Source organism: Adiantum capillus-veneris, chromosome 27 (genome assembly GCF_014529385.1).
Source record: "Adiantum capillus-veneris isolate H3 chromosome 27, ASM1452938v2, whole genome shotgun sequence".
Taxonomy (NCBI): domain Eukaryota; kingdom Viridiplantae; phylum Streptophyta; class Polypodiopsida; order Polypodiales; family Pteridaceae; genus Adiantum; species Adiantum capillus-veneris.
This window is the reverse complement of record NC_140957.1, coordinates 79029064-79056143: the sequence shown is the minus strand read 5'-3', so window position 1 is coordinate 79056143 and position 27080 is coordinate 79029064. Positions and strand designations below refer to the sequence as shown.

At 41.7% G+C, this 27080-nt stretch overlaps 1 protein-coding gene and 1 pseudogene across 1 annotated transcript; both read left to right on the top strand.

The window, feature by feature from the left end:
• Positions 1-893: 893 nt before the first annotated feature.
• Positions 894-2018, top strand: LOC147422258 (LEAF RUST 10 DISEASE-RESISTANCE LOCUS RECEPTOR-LIKE PROTEIN KINASE-like 1.5; annotated as a pseudogene).
• A 478-nt stretch (positions 2019-2496) lies between these two features.
• Positions 2497-3176, top strand: LOC147422257 (uncharacterized). The gene is made up of 2 exons (XM_086503383.1): positions 2497-2548; positions 2725-3176. The coding sequence occupies exons 1-2, from the start codon at positions 2543-2545 to the stop codon at positions 3031-3033; spliced, it is 315 nt and encodes a 104-aa protein (XP_086359509.1). The 5' UTR covers positions 2497-2542; the 3' UTR covers positions 3034-3176.
• Positions 3177-27080: the final 23904 nt, after the last annotated feature.

Below are 27080 nucleotides of genomic sequence, written 5' to 3'. Positions count from 1 at the left end.
CTTACCCAAGCTCAACTCCTTCCTGCGGGTGCACCCCTTGTTGGCCATGCACTCACACCAAGGTTGTTTTTTTCCGCCTATGCGGGCATGTCAGTAATTTGTGACATATTTATATGTTTAAGTCATCCTCTACCACCTGGTGGCCTTGCTCGCATTGACATGACCTTGTTGGACCATCTTTCGGTGGTGCTTCTTAGCGGCTACCTATTGGTTGACGTGAGGGTTACTTGTTTCTTCCAGGGCATTCATTGGTGGTGTTTTCTTCGTCCTCGTCAGTGGTTGTTGTCTCAACCTCACCTATGCTTCACCCTCATCTACAGTGGTTGCTTCTTAGTGCATCCTTGATGTTGCCTTGGGCCTTTTCAGAGACGCCCCATGCTTTCCTCGGGTGGTTTTCCTCTTCATAGCGGTTTGGAGGTGCCTCTCTTTTTAGAGGTTCTAGTGGATATCCTCTCCTATCCCCCTATCCAAAAGTTGCCAAGGCACTTTTTACCCTCAGGAGGGTTTTTGTCCCCTGGCGTGTTTATAGAATTGTCACTTTTTCAAATTTGGCCTCTAGCCTTAATAATTGTCTACGGCGTTCATGTCGGCACCACTTTGGATGCTCCAAGGGGTCCATGTAATGAATGTTAGCTATGTTTTTCCACAAAGAGAGAGAGAGAGAGAGAGAGAGAGAGAGAGAGAGAGAGAGAGAGAGAGAGAGAGAGAGAGAGAGAGAGAGAGAGAGAGTCTGTTGTTGGGTGAAGGTGGTAGACTTTGGCGCGTCTCGACTCGTCCCCAAAGGAAGGCAGCACGTGTCAACATCCGTGCAAGGCACTGTTGGCTATCTGGATCCGGAGTATTTTCAGACTTTACAACTAACAGATAAGAGTGATGTATACAGCTTGGGAGTCATGCTTGTGGAGCTTATCAGTGGCCAGAAGCCTATTGATAGGAGTTGGGAGCCCCAATTTATAATTCTATCCGTTCTCTTCATGCAGTGTATGCAAGACGGGAGAGGGGAAGAGCTCATTGACCCTTTCCTTATAGAGCCCTCAAGTGTATCAAGTCACAAGGCATTGGATGCGATGATGGTAAATATCCATGTCTTTTATTTTGATAGTGTTGATATCACTGATGGCTTCAAAAAAATTAAAAGGTATAATTCAAAGATTTCGGCCTCAACAACAACAAGAGTGATGCACTAGTCTATAGTCTGTAGCCACGGGCAATGCCGAAGCACGTAGATCTGCAACAATGTTATTAACTATAAAAGACAGATGCAACATTTAGAGAGAGAGAGAGAGAGAGAGAGAGAAGGGAGAATTAAGGAGAAGAGACACACCTATTTATATAAACACAAAAGGTCTTTTGACTTTCTGTCTTCATGCGTCTTTTGACTTTCCATCTTCATGTGTCTTTTGACTTTCCACTTTCATATGTTGTTGACTTTCCATTTTCATCTGTCTTTTCATTTCCTAAACTCACTCTTCACTCATGCATTTTGAGAGAATTTTTATTTTTCTGAGATTGGGGAGACCTAATGCCACTTTGTAGTGTGCAATGTATATGTGTGTGTGTGTGTGTGTGTGTGTGTGTGTGTGTGTGTGTGTGTGTGTGTGTGTGTGTGTAAATATATGTATATGGATATGGATATGTTTGTATGTGTGCACGCTTGCACGTCCGTGCACACGTGCACACACACACCTCCAGTTGGCATGAGTTTTTCGCTTAGGTGCAGGTGCGCTCATCTATAATGGCAGTTGCTACTATTGCTTTTCAATGCCTCTCTATCCAGGGTGTTGACCGCCCATCTATGAGCACCATTGCTGATGAGCTCCGCATATAGCACGTCCCTGAAGGAGGCTAATTATGGTATTGATGCGAATAAGAACCCTCCCAGCGTGTCTTATAAAGAAAACTTTTCTGAGCAGGTGGAAGCTGGTGCTGTTGTCGTTTACAATGCCAATGAGGTCTTACAGCAATCTGCTTCAACCACCACGTCAATTGGCAACCTCAACATTCCTACCTTACCATGATAGTCTATTGATACCATGGCACCTGCAGAGAGAACGTATAGAAAAGGCATGCAAAGTAGCTTTCCAGAAGAGTGTACATGATACAACTTAGGTATTAGTGTGTTGAGAAAGCTATAAGAAATAATAGTTGAATACATTCTTCCATCTGCATTTGTATTTGTATTGTGTCAAGTCTTACTAGATTTGGGTCGTCTCCTTTTCCACCACCCTCGTGTAGCACCTAGGGTTCTGCCAATTAATGAGGATTTGCAGTATTTAGTCAATACTATGTATGATAAGGTTGATGGTTATGTTTTCTTATGGATGACTGCCATGAGTCTGTAGGTTCACTTTCTTTCATAGGTGAATTTGGGCTCTTTTTGGATTTGTTAGTTATATTGGAGGAGATGCAGATTTCACGTCGTGAAGTTTTCGATCGAGTTGCGACCAGTTGATAATGTGGAAATTATTCTTATTCTAAGTGGTTTCTATGCCCTTTCCTTATAGAGCCCTCAAGTGTATCAAGTCACAAGGCGTTGGATGCGATGATGGTAAATATCCATGTCTTTTATTTTTGATAGTGTTGGTAATGTAATGCCACTTTATAGTGTGCAATGTATATGTGTAAATTTATGTATAGCAGACACACGCACACGTGCGCACGCGTGCGTGTGCGCGTGCGCACACACACACACACACATCCAGGTGACACGAGTTTTTCGCTCAGGTGCAGGTGCGCTCATCTATAATGGCAGTTGCTACTATTGCTTTTCAATGCCTCTCTATCCAGGGTGCTGACCGCCCATCTATGAGCACCATTGCTGATGAGCTCCGCCATATAGCACGTGCCCTGGAGGAGGCTAATTATGGTAATGATGCGAATAAGGACTCCCCCAGGGTGTCTTCCAAAGAAAACCTTTCTGAGCAGGTGGAAGCTGGTGCTGTCGTCGCTTACAATGCCAATGAGGTCTTACAGCAATCTGTTTCCAGCACCATGTCAATTGGCAACCTCAACATTCCTACCTTACCACGATAGTCTGTTGATACCATGGCACCTGCAGAGAGAACGTAAAGAAAAGGCATGCAAAGTAGCTTTCCAGAAGAGTGTACATGACACAACTTAGGTATTAGTGTAATGAGAAACCTACAAGAAATAATAGTTGAATACATTCTTCCGTCTGCATTTGCATTTGTGTTTGTATTTGTATTTGTATTTGTATTGTGCCAAGTCTTACTACATTTGGGTGGTCTCCTTTTCCACCACCCTCGTGCTGCTGTAGGTTCTGCCAAATGATCCTATCAATGGTGTGGATTTGTAGTATTTAGTCAATACTATGTATGATGAGGTTGATGGTTATATTTTCTTATGGATGACTGCTGTGAGTCTGTAGGTGCACTTTCCTGCATAGGTGAATTTGGGCTCTTTCTGGATTTGTTTGTTGTATTGGAGGAGATGCAGATTTCACGTTGTAAAGTTTTCGATCGAGTTGCGACCAGTTGATATTGTGGAAATTCTTATTCTAAGTGGCTTGTATGCCCTATCAACTACCCTTTTTGTTGCAATAGCTCTTTCTATCTATTGCTTTTTTCTAGTGCTAGGCTTCATCTTGGCCTTGATCTCCGGAGTCGTGAGAGAAACTTAGTAAGTTGAACTTTTTGTTGATGTATGCTCATGTGTGTGCATGGGTGTCGTGTGTGTTGTGTTGGGAGTGTATGGTAGTACCTAGTTCTACACCCACTATTGGACACTGATGTTGCTAGTGGAGATGCTGTAGTAGTGGATGACTACCATGAGACTATAACTACATTTTCCTTCATAGGTGAATTTGGGCTCTTTATCTAGGTACGTATGGCTTAAACAAAGGAAAGCCATTTCTTCTCCTTGTTACTTGATGATTGGTAATATCGATAGGCCATCCTGAATGATCATATGGTTTTCTTAAGGACAACCTTAATTTGGAGAATATTGTTGATCTCAACCAACATTTTTTAATCTTCATGGATTCTGTTTTCAAGTATCTGCACAAAAACCATTTTGCGAGGATACACAAGGCCCTGTTGTTTAAAAAAAGAGCTATCTGCACGCCTTCTGCCACCTTGAAACTCGTCCGTTTTCTTGACCTGCCACCAGCCAACCCTTCCCTTTTCCTCTTTAATCCCCAAGGGGACATCTTCGTAGATTCCCCCTAGCCACACATACTAAGCATTATGAATGCCAAAGCAACATTAGATGAGCTAAATATATAGCTTATTTGATATTAAAGGAATCTATAAGACAAATGTCGTCATTGAAAGTTTAAAGATAACGATGTCACAATGACATCACACTTTGAAAATTTCAAGCATTGTAGCCCTAAAACTTTTGTAGATTTTCTTACCTTCAAATTTAAAATTTAGAAGCAAATCTCCAAATTTGTAGGTGAGATTATACGTGGTTTATTTCGAGTATTGGGACACTAGAAACGTGCTTGATCCATAAAGTGCTTTGAGCAAAGCGACACTAGAAACGTGCTTGAGTCATAAAGCAAGCTATTAGGTAGTCGTCAGGTGATGCATAGTTATCAGTTACCTTTTGAAATAATTGTTCCTCGTGCATGGTCATGCTTGCACCTATTATTTGTCTTATATGCAACTATGTAAATCTTTTTCGTAATTGTGCCAATTTGACATAGTTGTGTAACATGTTACTGATAATTGACGCATGTGCGACCACATCCTAAGTCTTTGCAATATTGTGAGTCGAGCAAGTGAACTTCAGTGGGGCTCGCCACTTACAGAGGTACTACTCAAGTATCACACAAAAGCAGGGATGGTCAGTCCTTTAGATGTAACTTTCAAAAGAGGAACTCAAATGTATACTTTCTATTTCTTTATGCATCCTGCTGTTAGAGTTATGGCATCTCTCTAGATTCGTCTAGTCGGTCTTAGTTTCTCCTAGGGATAGGTGTCAGGGAGCGAGGGTTGTTTTGTGGATATGCCCAACGAGTTTGAGGTTATTTTCTCATGTCGGGATATTTCAGCCATGTCTAGCTACGAGCTACGAGAAGACACTACGTAGTGAGTCAAGTTGATCAAGGTTCGGAATCACCAAAACTCTCAATGGCCCCCCAAAAGACACATGAAGTAGTATAAAAAACAAAAAAATTCCATACAGAAAAGACCTCTCTCAAACCATTGCAAGAGCTTCACCAAACTCCACTCTATTGGACTGTTTGGTGTAGCCTCAAACCTAATGGCACTAATGCAGGTTTAGATTGTCTTGCAAAAAGCAACACCTTCTTCCCTCAGTTCCTTGTGCACATACATCCATGGAAACGTTAGAAATTCCATAGACTCTCCCTAATTCACTACCTCACACCCTCAAAAACAAGAAGCAAACTAGTCGGGACTGCACTAGACCACCATACAGAAACCCTCTTGTGTCCTTCTTCAAATGAGAAAATTTGCAAATTTTTTATGAAGCAAGGAGCCCCCAGCTTGAGCCACCACATCCACCATTGTTGATGTGAAAAAGAGTCCTTTCACACCCTTCTGACCCAGTTTTTGACCTTTTATGGCCATTTTTGGCCAGTTTTGACCCCCAATGGTATCTTTTGTGGGGCAAACCCCAAACGGACTCCGCTTTTCTCCAAATTTTCTAGTCTTGATCCTTGATTCTCAAATTGCATATCCACATACCAAAAACTCATTGTTGACTTTAAGACGGTTCACATATCACCGCATACCGAGAGAGATAGATAGTCACCGCACGTGTCCAACTTTCGAGGCGAGATGAGAATATCCAAACTTCCACTTACATTATTTGAGTTCTAGAAATCTCAGAAAAAATACCCTAGGGATAAAGAAGCCACTTGGAACTGCATCCAAGGCTCCGACACCCTATCAAAGTATGCACATGTGCATGACTATGCTTCCAACACACAAACCTAACTATGTACAATGTGTACATGGTCCATCATATTTGAAAACCGAAAATCACATTAGCAAAGCTTCCAAATGCATTTATTTACTCTTATTTGTACATATATATATATATATATATATATATATATATATATATATATATATATATATATATATATATATATATATATATATATATATATATGCAAATATCCACCACTATGTACATGCCAAAAGTAGCTTATCATCATTGTCCACCCTCTAAGTTCAACATTTATGCTTGACCAAGAGACTCTTTGCATTTGGAACACATCCCTTGCAAAAAAATTCTTCAATCTATAACCATTTATTCTTTAATTCAAATGTTCACCAAATAGTTTTTCCAACCCATATGTGCCATTTGGAAAAACATGTTTCACTCTGTATGGCCCAAGCCATTTGTTCCTCAACTTCTCTTGAAAACTGAAATCCAAGCGAGAATCATATTTCATTACAAGATATTCCTCTTTAATATATTTCTCTTGCATCCTCTTTTTCATCTTCTCTCTCCTTGTTTCTGCTTGTTGAAGATAATAATCACAAACTTTCTCTCTGTTCATTTGCAACAACTCTAGAGCAAGAATTATTTCTTTCAGCTTGTCTTTATGCTCACCTTGCATTCTATACAACAATTTCAATGCATCCAGCTACACTTGTATGGGCATGATATCTTCCTTTCCATAAACAAGCTCATGTAGTGTAAGTTGTGTAGACATTCTTTATGCAGTTCTGTAAGTCCACAAACACTTTTCTAAGTACAAGTCCCACTCTTTGGGATTCTCTCTAGCATACTTTGATAACGTCTTCACAATTTGACCATTGCAATTTTCAACGATTCTGTTGCATGGTTGGTAGCAAGGAGAGGAATGCGTATGCTGAGTTTTTTATTTCTCCATGAGAGCACCAACAAGTTTTCCTCTAAATCTTGGTCCTCCATGATTAAAAAAATGATAATCATAGGAGCTCAAAACCTGCATCACACCTATTCATACAAAAAAGAGGCTACTCTTCCTACTATTAAATCTTTCATAGCTCTCACTTCCACCCATTTTGTCAAACAGCCCATAAAAATAAGGATATATATTTTGCCATTATTGGTCCTTGGAATCAAACCTACATAATCCACTCCCCATTTTGCAAATACATCAAAAGACATGATTGCATATTGAGGCTCAACCAAAAAAAATTCATTTGCAAACACTTGGCATTCATGGCATGAATTGCACCAAAATAAACATCTCTCATCATGGAGGGCCAACGGTAACCCACTCTTAGAATACGAAAGACAACATGTTCCTTGCCTTGATGACTTCTTTCTTCAGGGAAATGCTGCAAAATCAACCCTATTTCTTCTTTGCATGGTACTTTCCTTAGAATTCTATCTCTTCCATAAAACATGAGATCCTCACCTACCATTTTGTAGTCTCTTGCCTTTGCAACTATTCTCTTACACCGAATTTCTTTCATGCTCTTTCAACATTGGCCCTTACCAAGGAATACTTCCACATCTTGTAGTGACTCCCTTCCTACATATAAGGCTTCTTTGACATTTGAAGGAGCTACCAAAAGATCCAACTTGTTCCTAGTAAACTGGTTGGCTCCTTTATTCTGCTCACGAGGAATATGCTTAAACTATATCTGCTCAAACTCATGAAAAAACTTATTGATGCCATAAAACCATTTCTTTAAGTTTTTTTTCTTAAATTTCCACAAACGAAGCAACTGATTGATGACTAGCACTGTATCCCCTTTCACAATGACTCTTCTTAATCCAACCTTAGCACACTACTTCAATCCAAGGAAAATAGTTAGGTACTGGCCTAAGTTGCTTTCAACTTTAGCAAAATCATACAAACTAGAAAATATTACATGGCCTTTTGGATTCTTAATGATCACCCCACCACTTGCCTTTTGAAGAACTTTTCTATATGCCCCATCAAACATCGTCATATATGCATTTTCAATGTCCACTTCCTCTTCGTGATTGTCCTTATCAACTCTTGGGTAAGATGGAAGCTCCCCTCCCTTTGTGTACCACTATGTCCACCAAGTAAGCTTTAATAGAATAATCAACTTTGAGCTCATACTCATACTGTTGCAGTTCCACTGTCCACTTTAAGATGAAAAATTGAAGACAAGGAACCCTAATTTACTCCCTTACACCCTCGAAAACAAGAAGCAAACTAGTCGCGACTACAGTAGACGACCCTATAGAAACCCTCTTGTGTCCTTTTTCAAATGAGAATTGCAGGTTTTTGATGAATAAAGTAGCACTCAGCTTGAGCCACCATGGCCACAATTTTTGATGTGGCAAAAAAAGCCCCTTTACACGCTCTTGGTCTTTTTTGACTTTTTTATGGCCATTTTTGGCCTGTTTTGACCCCCTATGGCCATTTTTTGTGGTACAAACCCCAAATGGACTCCAATTTTCTTCAAATTTTGTAGACTTTATCCTTGATGCTCAAATTCCATGGAAGCATACCAATGTTTTTGAATTTTTGACCGCTTTTAAGGCAGTTCATGCAATACCACTATGACATTTGGAGCACATTACCTCTCAGATAGACACACAAAAACAAAGGAAAAGTTCAAGTCAAAAAATCTCGGGAGCGGTAATGCTGGAGACAATCCTCGTGGTAATGGTCCTTCAGCAATGCACGTGGTAATCGGCCCGGCTACATTTCCACGTTTATTTCCGCCATATTTACCGCTAGTATTACCGTGACCATTACCGCACACGGGAGTATTTTTTAAAAAAAAGCAGATGACCATTTGGATGGTCCTTGGTAGGACCCATCCAAATGGTCATTTGCCTTTTTTTTCCTATACATTTAATAAATATAAAAACAACAATTTCATTGCACCAAAACTTTGGACCAAAATCAAATGTTTAATTATATTGGAGAAACTGTTCAAAAACAACAATTTCATTGCACCAAAACTTTGGACCAAAATCAAATGTTTAATTATCCTGGAGAAACTGTTCATTACAAAATTGCCCAAATAGGCGATGCATGGCGGCTATACAAATGTGGCCAAAAGAAGACTTTGGGCCAAAATCAAGTGTTTAATTATATTGGATATTACAAAATTGCCGAAATAGGCGATACATGGGGGCTATACAACTGTGGCGAAAAGAAGACGCACGGGCCCAAAACCACTTGGAGGATTGAGCTACTCGGATCCTGGGACCTCTCGAGGGACTCCTTGACTCTGGAAAAGAAAAAAACAACAAAACCTTTAATTAATACAAATGGATACATAAAGCTGCATGCAATGATTTTAAAAAAAAGTTCACACTTACAGGCTGTAGTGTACGACATGCATTTTCAAATTCTTCGCGATTGAATTTGTTGTTTTCATACAGCCAGCACCATGTCTGATATTCGGAGTGTCTCTCTCTGTATCTCTGGATCTCTCGGCTTGGACGGGTCATAGTAATATTTTGTTGTATATCAATTAAAAAATATCACAAACATAACCTTATTACCACAAATTAAATCAATTCAAATGAAAATACGCACACTCACAAATTTATCTTTCCATGCTGCTTTTCCGCCCGAGCCCTAATGCGTGGGCGTTTTCTACGCCCTCGCCTCCACCTGCCGAGTGTGAGCCCTAGCACCTGTCGCTCTCTCGTCCTCCAGCTCGCCCCGGGCTTTCTCCCACTCCTCGTCGTGAACATTTCCAGGGCGATAGTTGTGACCCTCAGATTCAAATGTTCGCTTTGCCGCCCTCCGCACACTGGACTTCTTATTTTTCAAGAAATTCTTGATGTATTCCTCGAGGCACTTCCTGGAGAACTCTTCCACTTGCGGATTAGGGAACCGCGTGAGCAATGTCGTGTGAATGTACGTCAAGTCGGTTGGGTCCTGATCTTCGAAAGATTTAAAGCAATCTTGGTGTGTTGAGTGGATCAGCTAGTTAAGGTGCCCTCGAAATGTCCTCCCCAAAGAGGAACTTAGATCCACCTCCCCCCTTCGATGTATATAATAGTAGTAGCCACGAGCGTCCGGGGCGGGCGCATCGCGGTCCTCATCCTCATGTGGAGCTCCAAGGGGTGAGCGAGGAGGTCAGGGTGTAAGAGGAGGTGAATCTGTAGCACTACCCCCTCCACCACCAAAGCAGCACGAGCCACTACCTCGACGAGAGCGTGAGCCACCACTACCCGAAGAGCGCTGGCCCGAGCCCGAACCGTTGGGTGGTGTAGGCGACGGATAACTCGACGGTGCGGGCGTGGATTGTTGCGAATGCAAGGTGGAGGGAGCTACGGGTGACGGAAAATTGAGGGTAAGGTGGTGGGAGGCACACTCTGCACGATCGGAGTGCCGACACCCGGTGTCGTAAGCGGTGAGAGCCCATAGACAGTCAGCTGTGCTGGTGTATACCGCCCTCAAAGACTCTGCTGCGAGGATAGCCACTCTGCCTGGGCACGGTATGTCCTCTCGAGGTCGGGGTCGTGTACTGCATCTCGGAACCATCGAAAGCTGAAGGTGGATTGTGACTGGTGGGAGGAAGACTGCGAGTAGTAAGCATCACAAGTGTCCTCATAAGAGAGGCCCTCGGCGAGAAAGTCCGCTATGGATCGATAGCTGGGCGTGAAAGAGGATGCCATATCCTAAAATTTCACAAAAAAAAGGGACCCTAATTAACATTGGATTCTAGTCAAAGTGAGATTCTTTATTGCATAGGATTCTTCCCTGCATAGGATTCCTTTTATCTCCTATTTAAGAAATGGTTTATGTGCTTTTTTTTTTGCATCCATTTAGAGTGTGTGTGTGTGTGTGCTTCTAATTAATCTATTGTGTGTGTGCGTTAGTGTGTGGCAAATAAATTAATCTAGTGTGTGTGTGTTGGACCTTAATCTACCGTTGGGCTTCTCGGTGACCATTGGGGTCTCAATCAACTTCATCGCACACCCACATGGAGGTATGTTTTGGTATGTTAATGCTAATGGAGGTATGTTTTGGTATACTAATGCATGCCCAAGCACACAGTAATGCAAGCTTTAGTGTGTGCTTGCAACGCATGCACACACTAATGCTTGCATTAGTGTGTGCTTGTGCACTAATTAGTGTGTGAAAACACACCAATGCATGCACACACACCCTAATGCTTGCGTTAGTGTGTGCTTGTGCATACCTCTCTAGTATACACTAATGCTTGCATTAGTGTGTGCTTGTGCACTAATTAGTGTGTTTTCACACACTATTTTAGGCACAATGCATGCATTATACACACACACACTAATGCTTGCATTAGGGTGTGTTTTCACACACTAATTAGTGCACAAGCACACACTAATGCAAGCATTAGTGTGTGCAATTTTTTCACACACCAATGCTCACAATAGTGTGTGCTTGTGCATGCATTAGTGTGTAGACACACTAATTTGTGCACAACCACACACTATTGTGAGCATTGGTGTGTGCTAGATAGGTATGCACACACTAATGCAAACGTTAGTGTGTGTGTGTATAATGCATGCATTGTGCCTAAAATAGTGTGTGAAAACACACTAATTAGTGCACAAGCACACACTAATGCAAGCATTAGTGTGTGCTAGAGAGGTATGCACACACTAACGCTTGCATTAGTGTGTGCTTGGGCACAAATTAGTGTGTGGAAACACACTAATGCATGCACACACTAATGCTTGCATTAGTGTGTGTGTGTGTGTGTGTATAATGCATGCATTGTGCCTAAAATAGTGTGTGAAAACACACTAATTAGTGCACAAGCACACACTAATGCAAGCATTAGTGTGTGCTAGAGAGGTATGCACACACTAACGCTTGCATTAGTGTGTGCTTGGGCACAAATTAGTGTGTGAAAACACACTAATGCTTTCACACACTATTTTGTGCACAAACACACTAATTTGTGCACAATCACACACTAATGCAAGCATTAGTGTGTGTGTGTGTGTGTGTGTGTGTATAATGCATGCATTGTGCACAAAATAGTGTGTGAATTAAACACACTAATTTGTGCACAATCACACATTAATGCAAGCATTAGTGTGTGTATAATGCATGCACACACTAATGCTTGCATTAGTGTGTGCTTGAACACAAATTAGTGTGTAGAAACTAACTAATGCGTGTGTGTATAATGCATGCACACACTAATACGGGCATTAGTGTGTAATTTGTGCACAAAATAATGTGTAAAAACTAACTAGTGCGGCATTAGTGTGTAATTTGTGCACAAAATAATGTGTAAAAACTAACTAATGCATGCACACACTAATGCTTGCATTAGTGTGTGCTTGTGCATGCATTAGTGTGTTTACACACTAATTCATGCACAAGCACACCCTAATGCAAGCATTAGCGTGTGCTTGTAACGCATGCACGCACTAATGCGGGCATTAGTGTATGATTGTGCACAAAATAGTGTGTTTCCACACACTATTTGTGCATTTTGTGCACAATCACACACTAATGCAAGCATTAGTGTGTGTATAATGCATTCACACACTAATGCAAGCATTAGTGTGTGATTGTGCACAAAATTGTGTGTGTGTGTGCGTGTGTGTACAATGTGTGTGTGCATGTGTGTGCATGTTAGTGCATGTGTGTGTGTGTGCAATGTGTATGCATTGTGTGTGTGTGCATGTGTATGTGTGTGTATGTGTTTGTGTGTGTGTATAGAAGAACGAGAAGAAAGAGAGAGAGTTTGAGCACTTACATTCGTGACCTCGATCGCTTGGATATGGTGGGGATGGAGATGAAGAGAGTAATAGAGGTTGGAGATGGAAAGGGAGAAGGAGAGAGAGCTTGGAGGTGGAGAGGGAAATAGGCCCGCACAGAAGAGGAGGTCGATTTTGAAGTTTTGGCATTCAATTTCGCGGGGGCACTCAGGTGCCCCCTTTATATAAAAATATTTTCTTGGGATTTTACCGCGAGTATTACCACGCCTGTTACCACTTATATTACCGCCAGTATTACCGCGAAAATCTCTGATGAGACATTAAGGTTACGCCGACTGCATGACCTCTTGTCATGTCAGTACCAACATTCTTGATTTTTCTTTTTCTTATTTAGTGTGTGGTCGTGTGTGCAGGATGATTGGGATGACGTGGGTCCGCCGGTTGGCGTGGAACGAACTCGATGGTTGAGCGAGCGATTACCATGTCCATGTACGCGATGTAAGCGTGCAATTGCACGTCTTTGGCATATATGCTTGGCTTACGTGGATGATTATGGGCTATGGGACGATCCGAGAAAACGCGCTCGAATGGAAACTAGCGATCCGAGGGTTTTATCATCCATTGATGTCGCTCCCCATTGGAGTGTGATTGGGGGCGGAGGCGGGAGAAGGACGGAAGAGCGATTGCGCCAGGAAGCATTTATGGGAGGGGGGTCACACCCGTCGTCCGATGTGGGTGGGTCCTTGTTTTGCTTGTAAGTAGCACAAACAGTGTCTGTTTTCAACAATCAGGTGCTTTATAGAATGAGAAAGAGATTAGCTACACATAGATACTCATAAACTTAAGTTTCGCCCACTTTTGGATTATGACCTGTTAGTCTATCGCGACTGTATTCGAGATAACTAGGGTTCAAATCTGGTGAGATTAGACTTATAGGTAAGTATATCATAGTGAGAGGATGGTGCCTAGTAAGTTTGATGCGATTCTGAGTTCATTGGAAGTATAAATGGTGTTATGATTATTTAGGGATAGAGTGAGTTGCATTCTACCAGAGTTAATGATTGGTGCATCATAAAAGTGTGTATGTGTAGATTGGGTCTCAGCCTGGGTCTCAGCCTGACAAGCTAACAAGATTGCCTACGTGCACCTACGGGTTAGTCGTGTCATCGGATGATAAGTATGTTGTCTGTGTCGTACTCTTGAGTATGAACAGGGGAGTAGTCAATCCCTAAAACATTGGCGCCGTTGCCGGGGACACAAGACCTTAAGTAGGGAGATCTACGTCACTCGTGTGATGGTTAGCTTACTTTAGTTTTGACTAGAGAGAGCTTAAACTTTTAGAATAAGATCCAGGATAGAGTATCCTGAGGTCTAGTGGATAGCCAGGAAGCCGGTGTCTTGCCGAGGGTCTATGACTAGTTAGATTTAGTTAAGTAGGATAATGTGGAGTTATGGTTTTTGGTTTTGAGTGCTTGTTATACTTGTGAAGAAATAGAGTAGAAAAATGTTGTAAAAACGCAAAAAACAAACAAAAAGAAGAAACACTAAGGCTGTTTGCTTGCCTTGAAATCAAAACCCACCCCATATACCCTTGAACGGGGTGAAAAGAGTCAACATTGAAATTTATGATCCAACACTCGAGAAAACATAAAAATTGCGACCAAAACCAACAAAAAAGAAACAGGTGATTGTCATAAGGAAACACTAAGTGAACCTAAAGAGTCCAAGAAGAGATATAACCATTAGCCTAGGGTAAACTGACTATGTCATGAGGTACGACTGATGTTTACAAGTTTAAGATGAAGTGTCATCAAATTTGCATCACTTCAAGTGCAATGGAGTTGTGAGTTGTCAGAGAAAAGTGAAATTTGTGAAGTGCTTGAGTTTAAGGTCAAAATAAGTCCAAACTGCATAAAACTTGGGGGATAGACTTGTATGGGCACAGGGAACAAGACTATGCAAAAACAGACAAGAAATTAAATCCCCATTGCCCTGTGCCTAGTCTATCGCGATAGACTGATGAAGGTGGTGCTTGACTAGCAACTAGGAAAAAACCTTTATACCACAGTTTTAACACATCAATACAAGGGTACTCACAAAAATTGAGTGAAATTGAACACCATCTTGACCACAACTTCAAAACTGGTGTTTAGAGTCTGAATTCAGAGACAAGGGCAAGAAGTCTTTGACCAAATGTCCAAACAGTGCCAAAATTGGTAAATGCACTACACAAGGGGAGGTTGAACCAATTGTGGAGAAAACTTGAGAAAAATGATAAAAAGGGAGAAAATGCCAAGTCTATCGTGATAGACCAAGGAAACTGCTGCTGGGGAACTTTTCTTTCAAATTTCCCCTAGGGAGAGCTTTATCAGGGCCTATATAACAGACACACCAAAATTCAAGGCATTTAGATCACTGAAGGTCAATCTGAGGTTCAAATAGAGAATCAAGCTCTGACTGAAATACTAAAATTTCCCCTAGGGAGAGCTTTATCAGGGCCTATATAACAGACACACCAAAATTCAAGGCATTTAGATCACTGAAGGTCAATCTGAGGTTCAAATAGAGAATCAAGCTCTGACTGAAATACTAAAATGGGACCAAAACCCTACCCAAGTGTCCAAGCTTCATAAAACTTGAGGGATATGCTATAGAGGGTAACTGGAACTCAAGGGTAAAGTCACAATTTTGAATTGACTTGTGCTGAGCAAATTGTCAGTCTATCGCGATAGACTAAGAAAGTAGTGATTTAGACACATTTTGCAATTTGTGACTATACTGCTAGGACATACTCTCTATATAGATCCCAGCCATCATTTCATATTTGAAATTGGACCACCAGAAGACTGACTAAGTGGTTGTTGTATATACTGGAAAGATTTTTTGGTAATTCACGGAAAACCCTTGTGAACAGACTAACCATCCTTGTGTAGATCCCAGAAGGAGATCATCACAAAGCCACACAGGAAGAAGGAGTCCAGGTAAGCTTTAAGTTTGCAACCCAACTTTCATTCTTATGTATTTAAGGTCAGGAGCCTTTGTTAAGTCGGGAGCTAAAAGTGTCAAAAGTCAAGTAAGCACCACGTCCACCGAAGAGAGTGTAACTCATACGAGACTAGACCCATTAGCGCCAATCATTGAAGAGGGTAGTGATACTGACACTTCGTCGGAAAAGTCCTTCATGATGGGGAGTCAACAGCCAGGAGGTTTCAACGGTGAAGGACCAATGCCAGGGGGGAGCACATCCCTACATCCTTTAAACGAAACCAAGTTCACTATAATCTTCTTGGAAGGAACTAACTCGAGGGGAGCCTTAGTTTATTCTGACTATCGAGGACGCAAGTGTATTTGTATTGAAGAAAGACCGGCTCAGAGACTGCTCAGAGACTGCTCAGAGACTAGAGATAATTCGAGTCTATGATGACGAAGACAGATTCCGAGACGAAAAGGGGAACCACTATCTGATAGTGAGTAACCCTGAGGATTACAACAGATATGGGGATAACGTGGCAAAAGGGAAAATGGTTTCAGAAACCCAAGAACCGCCTCCTAACATTGATCGACCTGGAGCGCTTTTTATGTATGATAAGAAAACAACCAGGGTCCCAACCTATAATGAGAATGTAGGGATTTACAAGCATGAAAGCGAGGGAATAGTCTCTTAATTTCGATGCAAGGAACCCTACCCAAACGAATTAAGCAAAGACAAGGTTCTTTACTTATTTTCTTATGAAAGTGCTATAGGGAAGGATATTATTTTTGTTGATAGATTCGGGCGATAATACAAACGTATTCCCCCAGAAGAGGTTGAAAAGGCAACAGTTCCGAGAGCATCGACCTATGGCCACGACGAAGTACCAAGAGCCACCTACACCCCTAGCAAGTCGACAAATCCCTTTTCAGAAGAGTATGACGCTACCTCACATTCTACCCGACAACCGACGTCCAACTACCAGGATCAACCAGCTACTTAGCCATCATTGCAGGCATGGCTTCGACAAAGTGCTACATTAGAACAAGACAGAACCCGAGAGGGTTATCAAACTGCACGAGGGTTAAGGGATTTACAAGAACCACCACTCTATGCACAGTATCAAGGAGAGAGTAAGCCAAAGACTCAGGGGTCAACTGAGCCTGGAAGAACACCCCGAGAATGAGTTCGGACAGATGAACCATCTCTCGCGAGAGCTGTTAGAAATTATGGATTAGGAGCACCATTGGGAGAGGAACCTGGCCACTACAGAAGACCAGAGGAGGTATATCGACTAGGACGGGGAGATCCCATGATGAGATTTGTAGACCATCGTATAATTAGACCTTCTCAAGTGCAAAAATGGGTAAACAAGAAATACACGGGAAGCACGGATCCGAGAGATCATGTAGTAGCCTTTGTGCGTGTAATTAGAGCTGAAGAGGTGTTAGACTTTCCTACCCAATTTGCAGGATTCGGTTTAACCTTAGAGGATGATGCTGCTACATGGTTTGACTCGGTGGAGCGAAGAGACTTTGAGTCTATGGAGGAAGTGTTTGACGAGTTTATCGAGGAATTCTCACAAAGGGGAATAGCTCATAGTACAGTCTCACAAATCCATAAATTCAAACACAAAGATGGAGAGTCTGTGCAAAAGGCAGCCCTCCGATTAAAAAGATATGTTAAGTTCTGCCCCGTGGAGGAACTGCCAACTCAGTCCAGACTTATGCTTATATTTATTCAAGGACTAAGGAATGCAGATCTTCAAAAGGACTTACATATGAAAAGGAGCACGACGTTGAATGATTTAACCAAGGAAGCTCTATACCTTGTGGACAATTGTGCGGTCTACAAAGAGGGTGAGTTCAAGGATCTTGACGATGATTCTTCCTCGCAACAAAGCGGAAGCAAGTCTGCTAAGATAACACTGAAAGGAGAAGTAGCGGTAAGCCAAGAGCAGCTTGTAGAGGAAGTGCTTAAAAATATTAACTTGTATTCCAAACCACAAGCTAAACAACCAAAATGGTGTGCGATTGAACAAAAATGGACAAACCATGGGACGGAGGAGTGTTATTATAACAAGGGATATGTGAGAGAATGACCATATGCTCCGAAAGCTCAGGCGACATCCCCTCAAATCCCACCGATGCCTAGATATCAGACAGGCAACCTAACAGGACCTGTAGGTGTAGAAAGACCACAACCAGTGTTGGGACAACAACCACCCCAACCAGGATTACGACCGGTCGGCATAAGATACACACCCACATTAACTGAGTCGGATGAGAAGGCTTTGGTACCTATGCATGCATACTATGACGAGCCCAATGGATATGCAGCGAGATCTATCTATTATCCACCGGAAGAACCCTCTACACCAGAACCATGGAGCATGATAGGAAATACAGGACCACCAACTGCTGCACAGGCAGCGGAAGAAGGACGATATAGCCTGGATGAAAGAACACTGTTGTTCATAGCCAGCGGAGGCATGAGCGGGCAAAGAATTGCACACCAACAAAGAGGAGCTCTAGGAGCACCTCAACAGCCTACAGGACCATGCTACAAGTGTGGTGGAGACCATTGGCTGAGGTACTGCCCTCATGACGAAATCATTAGGGTCAACGCATATTGCACGGAGTGTGGAATTACTCACTTGATCCCTGATTGCCCTAAAAACCTGAGCAAAGGAGCAAAAACTACCTTGAATATGCTGGGAGCGCTGCCTTCCAGTGGAGGGTCAGAAAACAAAACTCCGATTCCTGTTAAGGTCTTGACGAGAGCCCAAGCAAGGAAAAATGACAATCAACCCAAGAGTAACGATGAAAATCAAGAATAAATCAAGACTGACAAGTCTAGCATCAGTCGTGATAATCCTTGGAAAGAAAAAAGAGTGAAAATTAAAGCTAGACGTGAGCGAAAACAAAAAGATGTAGAAGCTGAGCTAACGATAGCTCGAGAGCAACTTAAACAGCAAAGAGATTCCGACTCTCTAAAATCAACGGAGGGACCAAGAAGTGCAAGCTCAGGAGGGTCGGTATTGGTAGATAAAATCAATGAACCCTTAGATGCAATCTTGCAAGCATACGAAGCAAGATTGAAGAACAGACAGACTCTAGAGCAAAGGTGGATGACATATCCATATCCAGAGATAGAAAAACAGAGACTAGAGAAGTGCAAACAGCTGATTGAAACTGCACAAGCTTTACTGGAGCCTCCACCTATGGAAGCGGGAGATAGAGTAATCAAACCACCAAACAATGAAACACCTCACAAAACCGAACAAAGGATACCCAACAAGATAGAAAATGTTAAATCCTTGCCGGATGTAGAGGATGCAAGAGACATGCCTAATAGCACTGATGAATCACTGAAAGATTTTCCACCATATTCCCCTATTATGGAAGAAAATTGGCCCGAAGAGCTATGGGAAACGGTGTGAAAAGCTCAAGAAAAATATGAGACAAAAACAGTCAAGTCGGCGCCTTTCTCGGAGTTGAACTTGAATAAGCCTCCATGGGATTTAGACGTTAAATCATTTCAAGGGAATAATGGTTCATTTGCATCCAAAGATAGCAGACCCGAATCACTCAGAAATTTGCCATCATATATGGGGGACTATGAGGCAAGGTCAGAAATTCGAAGAGTACCTTCTCAAAGAATAGGCGGGTCAAATCAATTGGACACTAAAATCCTAACAGACTTGTTGACCACTCCGGTCAAGTGTACAATCACATTGGCAGAATTGTTAAAAATTAGGCCAAGCATGTGGACGGAAGTGGGCAAATGTCTTTAAAAATTTGGCATAAGGAGACCTCTTAAGTTCTTCGAAACCGAGCTTAATGACACAGACCCGAAGAAAGTCAACACTATACCAGTGCCACTCAACAAGGTAGGAGAGTATTGTGAAGGTGAAGACGGAAACACAACCCTACCAGTTGAGTATAACGGCATAGAGACTAAGGCAATACTTGATAGTGGAGCTGGCATTGCCATTGCGACCAAAATGCTATGGGAAGAATGGAGAAAACCAGCAATACGAACAACTAGAATGAAATTGCAACTGGCGGATGGGCACATGGAAAGGCCTATAGGATTGCTTGAGGCAATTTTGGTATCTTCTTGTGGCATAGAGTACGAACATACCTTTTCCATAGTAGATTTTGGTAAGAAGAACAACTATGAAATTATCCTTGGTAGGCCGTTCATGAGGCAACTCAAAATGGTGCAGGACTGGGGGTATGATTATTTGTATCTAAGACATGTTGAAACTACTACACGCGTAAACATGAAAAATCATAGCTACCATGATGTCACGAGAACCCCTGTGGAAGAATTTGACTCAACCACCATTAGTGGATCAGAAGTCCCAGCGTGGCTTTGTAAGAAAAAGGAGATATGGATGTGTGGGGCATCTAAATGTAGTGCATTTGACCACAATGAAAGGACACTAGAGAGGGTCTTGGAAGACGATGCATATATACGAGAACCTTTTCCTAAAGAGAATCTTGAACCCCTACAATGGTCTCAAATTTTGGCTACATTGGATGTATGCGTCAATGAAGTCACTCCCACCAAATTTTGTGATGAGAATGGCTACGATATCATACCATACTACATATTGAGCAAAATTGTGGAGGAGGATGAGAACGATGGAGATACTGAGAATATGAGGATCAATCAAACAGAAACGAAACTTGAGCTTAAGATAGTAGGCTATGTAGAAATCCCCACTAAAGAAATCAAGCAGGAGGGAGAAGAATTTTATGATTCTTCTGATCAAAGTGAAAACAAGGATAACGCGGATGACGAGAAGTCGGAAAATACGGAGGGAGATGACAATCAAGATCAAGACAATGACGTCTTCTACAATTTTCCAAACCAAAGTGAGAGACGCCAAAAAAGATACAAGAGTAAACGACACCATATCAGTCCACCAACCAGGCTGAGACCCATGCCGGAGTTTAAGGGTAAGACACATTTCCTTATGAACATTCATGCTGTTGATTGTGTGAAGGATAAAGTGTCAGGAAGATTTCTTAAGGTTGTTGAAGACTCAGGATTTAAGTCCAGACTGTTGAAACCTAAGAAAACCAGCAAAGCAAAAAAAAGAGTTGCAATAGAAAAACTGAATGTCTGTGGTAGTCCAATTATGACGAAAACTGAATGGAAAACGAGATACAATGAGTTGAAACAAAAATTTAAAAATGTATGGACAACTGAAATGGAAAGTAGCGATGGAACGAACGCTATTGATGGGAGTAAAAAGATAGATGTACCTCCTCACTATTGTAAGTACACCATTCATGAAAGAAGATTGGTGGTTCAGCAACCAATGAGGGAGCCTAAATCAAATGAGTCCTACGATGGGCCAGAGAACGCCAAGAAAATAGACTTAGCAGAGCCAGGAGAAAATCCTCGACCTGCTTACATTGCCACAGATCTAGGTCGAGAAGAAGAGAACTTATTGATCAAAACACTTAAGGAATTTCGAGATGTGTTTGCATGGTCGTACAAAGATTTGAAGGGAGTGGATCCTAACATTTGTGAACATTCAATCCCTCTGAATTCTGATGCAAAGCCAAGCAAACAACGTCCATACGTATAATGAGACATTCGCCAAAAGGATAAAAGAGGAGATAGACAAACTTATGGAGGCTGAATTTATTTATGAGATAGAGCACACGGACTGGGTGTCCCCGATAGTGGTGGTACCCAAGAAAAACGGAAAATTACGAGTGTGTGTGAATCTCAAGAAGGTAAACGCAACAACAATAAGGGACAACTACCCTCTTCCTATCACTGAACACGTCCTGGAACGAGTAGCAGGCAAGCAAGCCTATAGCTTTATGGACGGATTCTCTGGTTATAACCAATTGGGGGTCAAACTAGAAGACCAATACAAAACATCGTTTGCAACAGAATGGGGCATATATGCGTTTAGGGTAATGCCATTTGGCTTGACCAATGCTCCAGCCACATTTCAGAGATTAATGACACACGCTTTTAAAGAATACTTGCGAAAATTCTTGGATATTTACATGGATGAATTGTGTGTCTATTCTCTATTGAGAGAAGACTATATAGATCATCTTAGAAAGGTATTCGAAAAATGCAGAACGTATAGGATTTGCCTCAACCCAGAAAAAAGTGTATTCATGGTACGACAAGGTAAACTCTTAGGCCACATAGTGTCGGCTAATGGAATTACCACTGATGAAGACAAGGTAAAGGTGATCATAGAATTGCCAAGACCAAACACTGTACGAGAGGTACAATCATTTATGGGACATTGTGGATACTACCGACGTTTTATCTACATGTATGTTGTAATAGCAAAACCCTTGTATAGTCTAATCACGCTCTTCATTTGGACCAATGAATGTGAGGAGTCATTCCAGAAACTAAAAGAGGCACTGGTATCTGCACCAATTCTAAAAGCACCAAATTGGTCAAAGATCTTCCATGTACATGTAGATGCTTCGGCATTTGCAATAGGCTGTATATTAGCACAACCAGATGAGGGTAAGACGGATTTTCCAATCAGTTATGCTAGTAGACAACTCAACAGTGAAGAAAAGAATTATACTACCACTGAAAGAGAAGGATTGGGTATGATATATGCGGTAAAGAAATTTCGGCATTACTTACTCGCTAACAAATTCACATTCTTTGTGGATCATCAGGCACTCTTGTACTTAGTAAACAAACCTTGTAACACAGGACGAATTGTAAGATGGTTCATTGTGTTGCTGGAGTTTGATTTTACGGTAGTAGTTAAGAAAGGAAAAACTCATCAAAGAGTAGACCACCTTTCTCGATTACTACATGGCAAAAAAGCTACCGGGGTAGATGATGATCTCCCAGATGCATACCTGTTTAATATAGAGATGGTACCGAAATGGTCAGAGCAAATTATTCCGTTGCTGACATATGGAATGAATCTTGACGACAAACACACGGTGGAAGACGTTAGACAAGCACGAAATTACACAATGCTTGCGGGAAGAATGTACCATCATGGAAACGATGGGATTCTAAGGTTGTGTATAGGCCCAGTGGAGTACGAAGTGTATCTAAAGGAGGCCCATACACAAACAGGGGGATTCCATAGAGGAAATCAAATGATGTATGAACAATTAAGAAGACTTGGAGTGTATTGGCCAGGAATGGCAGGCGATGTAGCTAATTTCATCAAAAAATGCGACTCTTGCACATCCAATACCACTGTGGATTATGCCACATTATACCAAGTGACAGTAGCACCCGCATGGAGTCATGCTATTGTGGAATATTTGACTAATAAGGAGCTGCCAGGAGATTGGTCTGAAGCCAGACAAAAGGCTTTACAAATCGAAGCGAATAGGTATACCCTCATTAGTGACCAATTGTATAAAAGAGGAACTGATGACCAGCTAAGGTTAGTTCCTCATGAAAATGACTACTTTCCATTATTGGAACAAGCTCATGCAGGCATAGCAGGAGGTCATTTTTCAGCAGAGAGAATCGTAAAAATCATTATGGTTGCAGGTATATGGCGGCCAACCATGATTCAAGATGCAGCAGAATTCGTGAAAAGGTGTGATGAATGTCAACTCACTAAGGTACCAGTTAAAAGAGACAAAATGCCTTTAAGACCAATGATGAGTGCTCGAGCATTCGCTAAATGGGGATTGGACTTTGTTGGTCCTATCACTCCACCAGTGTATCGTTCACAAGCACAATATATCATAGTGGCCACGGATTACATGACCAAATGGGTGGAAGCAAAAGCCACAATGAAAGCAGACGCTAGAACCACGGCACAATTCTTATATGAATATGTGTTTACACGTTATGGCCTTCCAATCGAGCTAGTGAGTGATAGAGGGACACACTTTGTAGATGAAGTTATCCAACATCTCTTAAATGAGTTTATGGTAATTCATCGCAAATTTGCACCCTATCATCCACAAGCCAATGGCCAAGCGGAAGCGACCAACAAAATATTGTGCACAGTTCTTACGAAACTGGTTAGTGAAACAAGAACAGATTGGGATCAGATGCTCTATTCAGTATTGTGGGCTTATCGAGTTGCATATAAAACAACACTCAATGCTACACCATTTAATATGGTATATGGGTTAAATGCAATATTGCCTATTGACTTTCTGATCCCCACACTAAGGGTAGCCACACAATTGGACTGGACGGGGCATGAACTTTCAGAACGGTTAGAGGACCTTGAAAAATTAGATGAGTTACGACTCAATGCTGTAGCGGCCATATATGCAAAAAAAAGACAACAGAAAGAGTTTTTTGACAAACATGTCAAGAACAAGGACTTTAAAACGGGCGACTATGTCTTAGTATACACCCTTAAACAGCATACCAAAAAGCTAAAGAAAAGGGGAATGGGGCCTTATTTAATCCAAGAAATATCGTCCAGCGGAGCAGTAAAACTGTCGACACTAGATGGAAAAGAAATGCCGAACTGGATTAGTGGGTGTCGTTTAAAAAAGTATCATCTACCTTTAACACCGGAAATGTTGTTTCAACTGCATTATGGAAAAACCTATAGACAGGAACAACAAAGAATTCACGACCAGGCACAACAAGAAGCAAAGGAACGGATTGCTAAATGAAAGCAGTTTCTCAGGACAATAAACATGGTCACACCAATGATGACTGACGAATATCCTCTTTCAACATCCCAAACAATCGAAGCGGATATACAAAGCGACGAATTAGAAAAGACCATGACAGATCTTAGGGCTCAGGACAATAGCATCATTGACGACTTGGAAGATACGTGGTGTAGTCCTTACATAAAAGCTTATGCAGGCACAAAACAAGTTGAAATCTATGCATTGCTTGACACTGGAGCAAAAATGAGTGTCATCAGCTTTGAGCTCTTTCAGAAACTTGGACCAATGAGGACAATACCAAAGACACACCGGTTGAAAGTAGCATCAGGTGATGAGTTGACCACGTTGTGGTCTATTATAATACCAATCACAGTGCAGGCACATCCGTACACTACAAAATTCCATGTACTGCCACCAAGTAGATCAGCAATGCCGTGTATCTTAGCAGTGTCATGGATGAAAGCTAACAGGGTATTCATTGATTTGGATACTAATGAAGCACTGTTCAGAAATGAAAACTTTTCAGAACCCTTCTTATCATATAACCAATACATGTCGAGGAGGAAACAAAAGTCAATACAACCACAAAGATCTTCCCAACAACAAATAGAGTTTACAAGTCCAGCAACGTCTTATCAAAAATCACAAACCATGCAGGGAACCAGGCAAGTTTGGGTACGGCGTACAGAGCTAACCGAGGCACAATTACATCAAAAGAGGAAATACAAAGTTTGGATAAGGCACGACAGCCTAATTCCTATAAAAAAGGGGTCAAAAGAACAGACAAAACACCGAAATCCAGCAAAACTTCAAAGAACCATAGTCAATCTGTCGAATACGCAACGGACTATATCGGTATGGCGGCCAAAATTGCCAATTCAAAACGGGCCAACAACACAAGATGGAAGATGACAATCGAGGAGTTATCTACAACTGTCAAGGTCAAGCCACATCATGCAAACAGCACGAGGAAACAAACAGAATCAACAACAAAAAGTACAAGGATCTATAAGACCCAAGTCATCAAAGCAGAAAGAAAGAATGTTCCACCAGATACGACAATATCGACTTCAAAGGAACCACATACGCCAATTCAAAACCAGTGGAAAACAATCAAACAAAGAGCGGCAGATTTACAACTACTCCTTGCAAAGAAAATATGCTAGCCAACTCAAGCTACCACAGAAAGCCTCAACGACAAATGCCAATAAGCGAATCGCTTATACCTTCCTCTTACACTGCATAAATTCTTTCTACATGCATTGACTGCACATGCATATAGGGCTATATTACAAGGCCTGCATTAGCACGAGTTCACACCCATGCACAGCACATACCCTTGACGATACCCTGTCATCCGGGAGGACTCCAACTAGGAGGGGGGGAGGCATTCGAAATGCGGACTCATGTCAGACTCATGTCATATATTAGAGGGCAATGTTTGTGAGCAATTTTTCAACCATTTTTGCGTTTTATTGTGTGATTTTGGGAAAAAAGAATATGCCCTCGTAATTAATCAGAATTGGGGACCAAATCATCATTCATGAGCCCCTAGGGATGTGTATAGACTATAAAGAGAGTCAAATCTGGCCAAAAAATGTCTAAAAACAGCAAAAAATAGGCCAAGGTTGACGATAATGAGCGAGAATGTACATAGACGAGAGAAAAGTGAGCTACAAAGTGTTTTGCTTTTCATTGGTATTTTTATAGGTTAGAATTGCTATTTTCGGGTGATTTTGGGATTTATTTGCTTTATTTTAGCCATTTTCTAGCAAAAATTATAGAAAAAAATCCATAATCCAAATGGAAACACAAAAGAAGAGACGCCTGATCGGAGCAAGGTAAAGAAGACACAGAAAAAATAGGGACTGCAAAGGTGACAGGGCAAAATGACCACCGTCATGAAGGGACCTCCAACAGGAGAAATCTACAAAAATGATAAAACTGGAGCAACCGAAGTCCAAATCAGGAAATTTACGAGCCTAAACCGCATCTCGCAAAAAGTTATGGCCATAGGTAAAAGATGGGAAAATTTGGTGTCGGAGTCTCGATTACATATAGAGAGGCTAGGCTAGAAATCTCTCATTTGAGTCATTTTCCATAGTGAGAGAGAGAGAGCTCCCTACAACAGTTGAGACTTCCAGAAGCTCATCCATCGCGCACAGTCACCAGATCGACATCAGATATGAGAGGTACGCTCATCAACACTGACTCTAAGTGTTGTTTACTTCAGTTAGTCGCAAAACCTCGCCGGCATCACAATCACAACCTGTGCACACATACACAAGACCGGTTGTTAGGGAGACCTAGAGGCCACCAAATGGAACCAAAATTGAAAGGCACAATGCCTATAGCTTAGGATCGAGCCTATGACCTCGAAAAGCGTGAATGAAGCCGCTCACAAAACCCTAATTTCACAGGACCTGCAAAAGGGCAAATGAACCAAGGTGATCGGAAATGAGCCAAAACTCATAGACAGCAAGCCAATAACCTCGACAAACTGACTGAAGGGTTAGACCATGAAAAAGTTCGTCAAAACGGAGCCTAAAGTCCCTATCTGATGAAAACCGCACAAAGCATCACGATACTCTAACAGGCCGACCAAGTGACAAAATGACACCAGATTTAACAAGGTACATCCAAAAGAGGTCAACTACGAGATGGAATGTGTCCACTCAGGAAAAAAGCTCTTCCACTAGGGCAAATGCTGGCAACAGGCCAGAAAGATGTCCAAATGGTCGTTCTTGGTGTTGTAAACACCAAAACAACAACTGACTGCTTGGATCAAAGGTAAAAAGGAAATAAAAGACAGCCGGAGTCATACAATGACCAAAAGGAACGGCGACCATCACCTAAGTGGTCTACTGCGACTCCAGGAACAGCTAAGT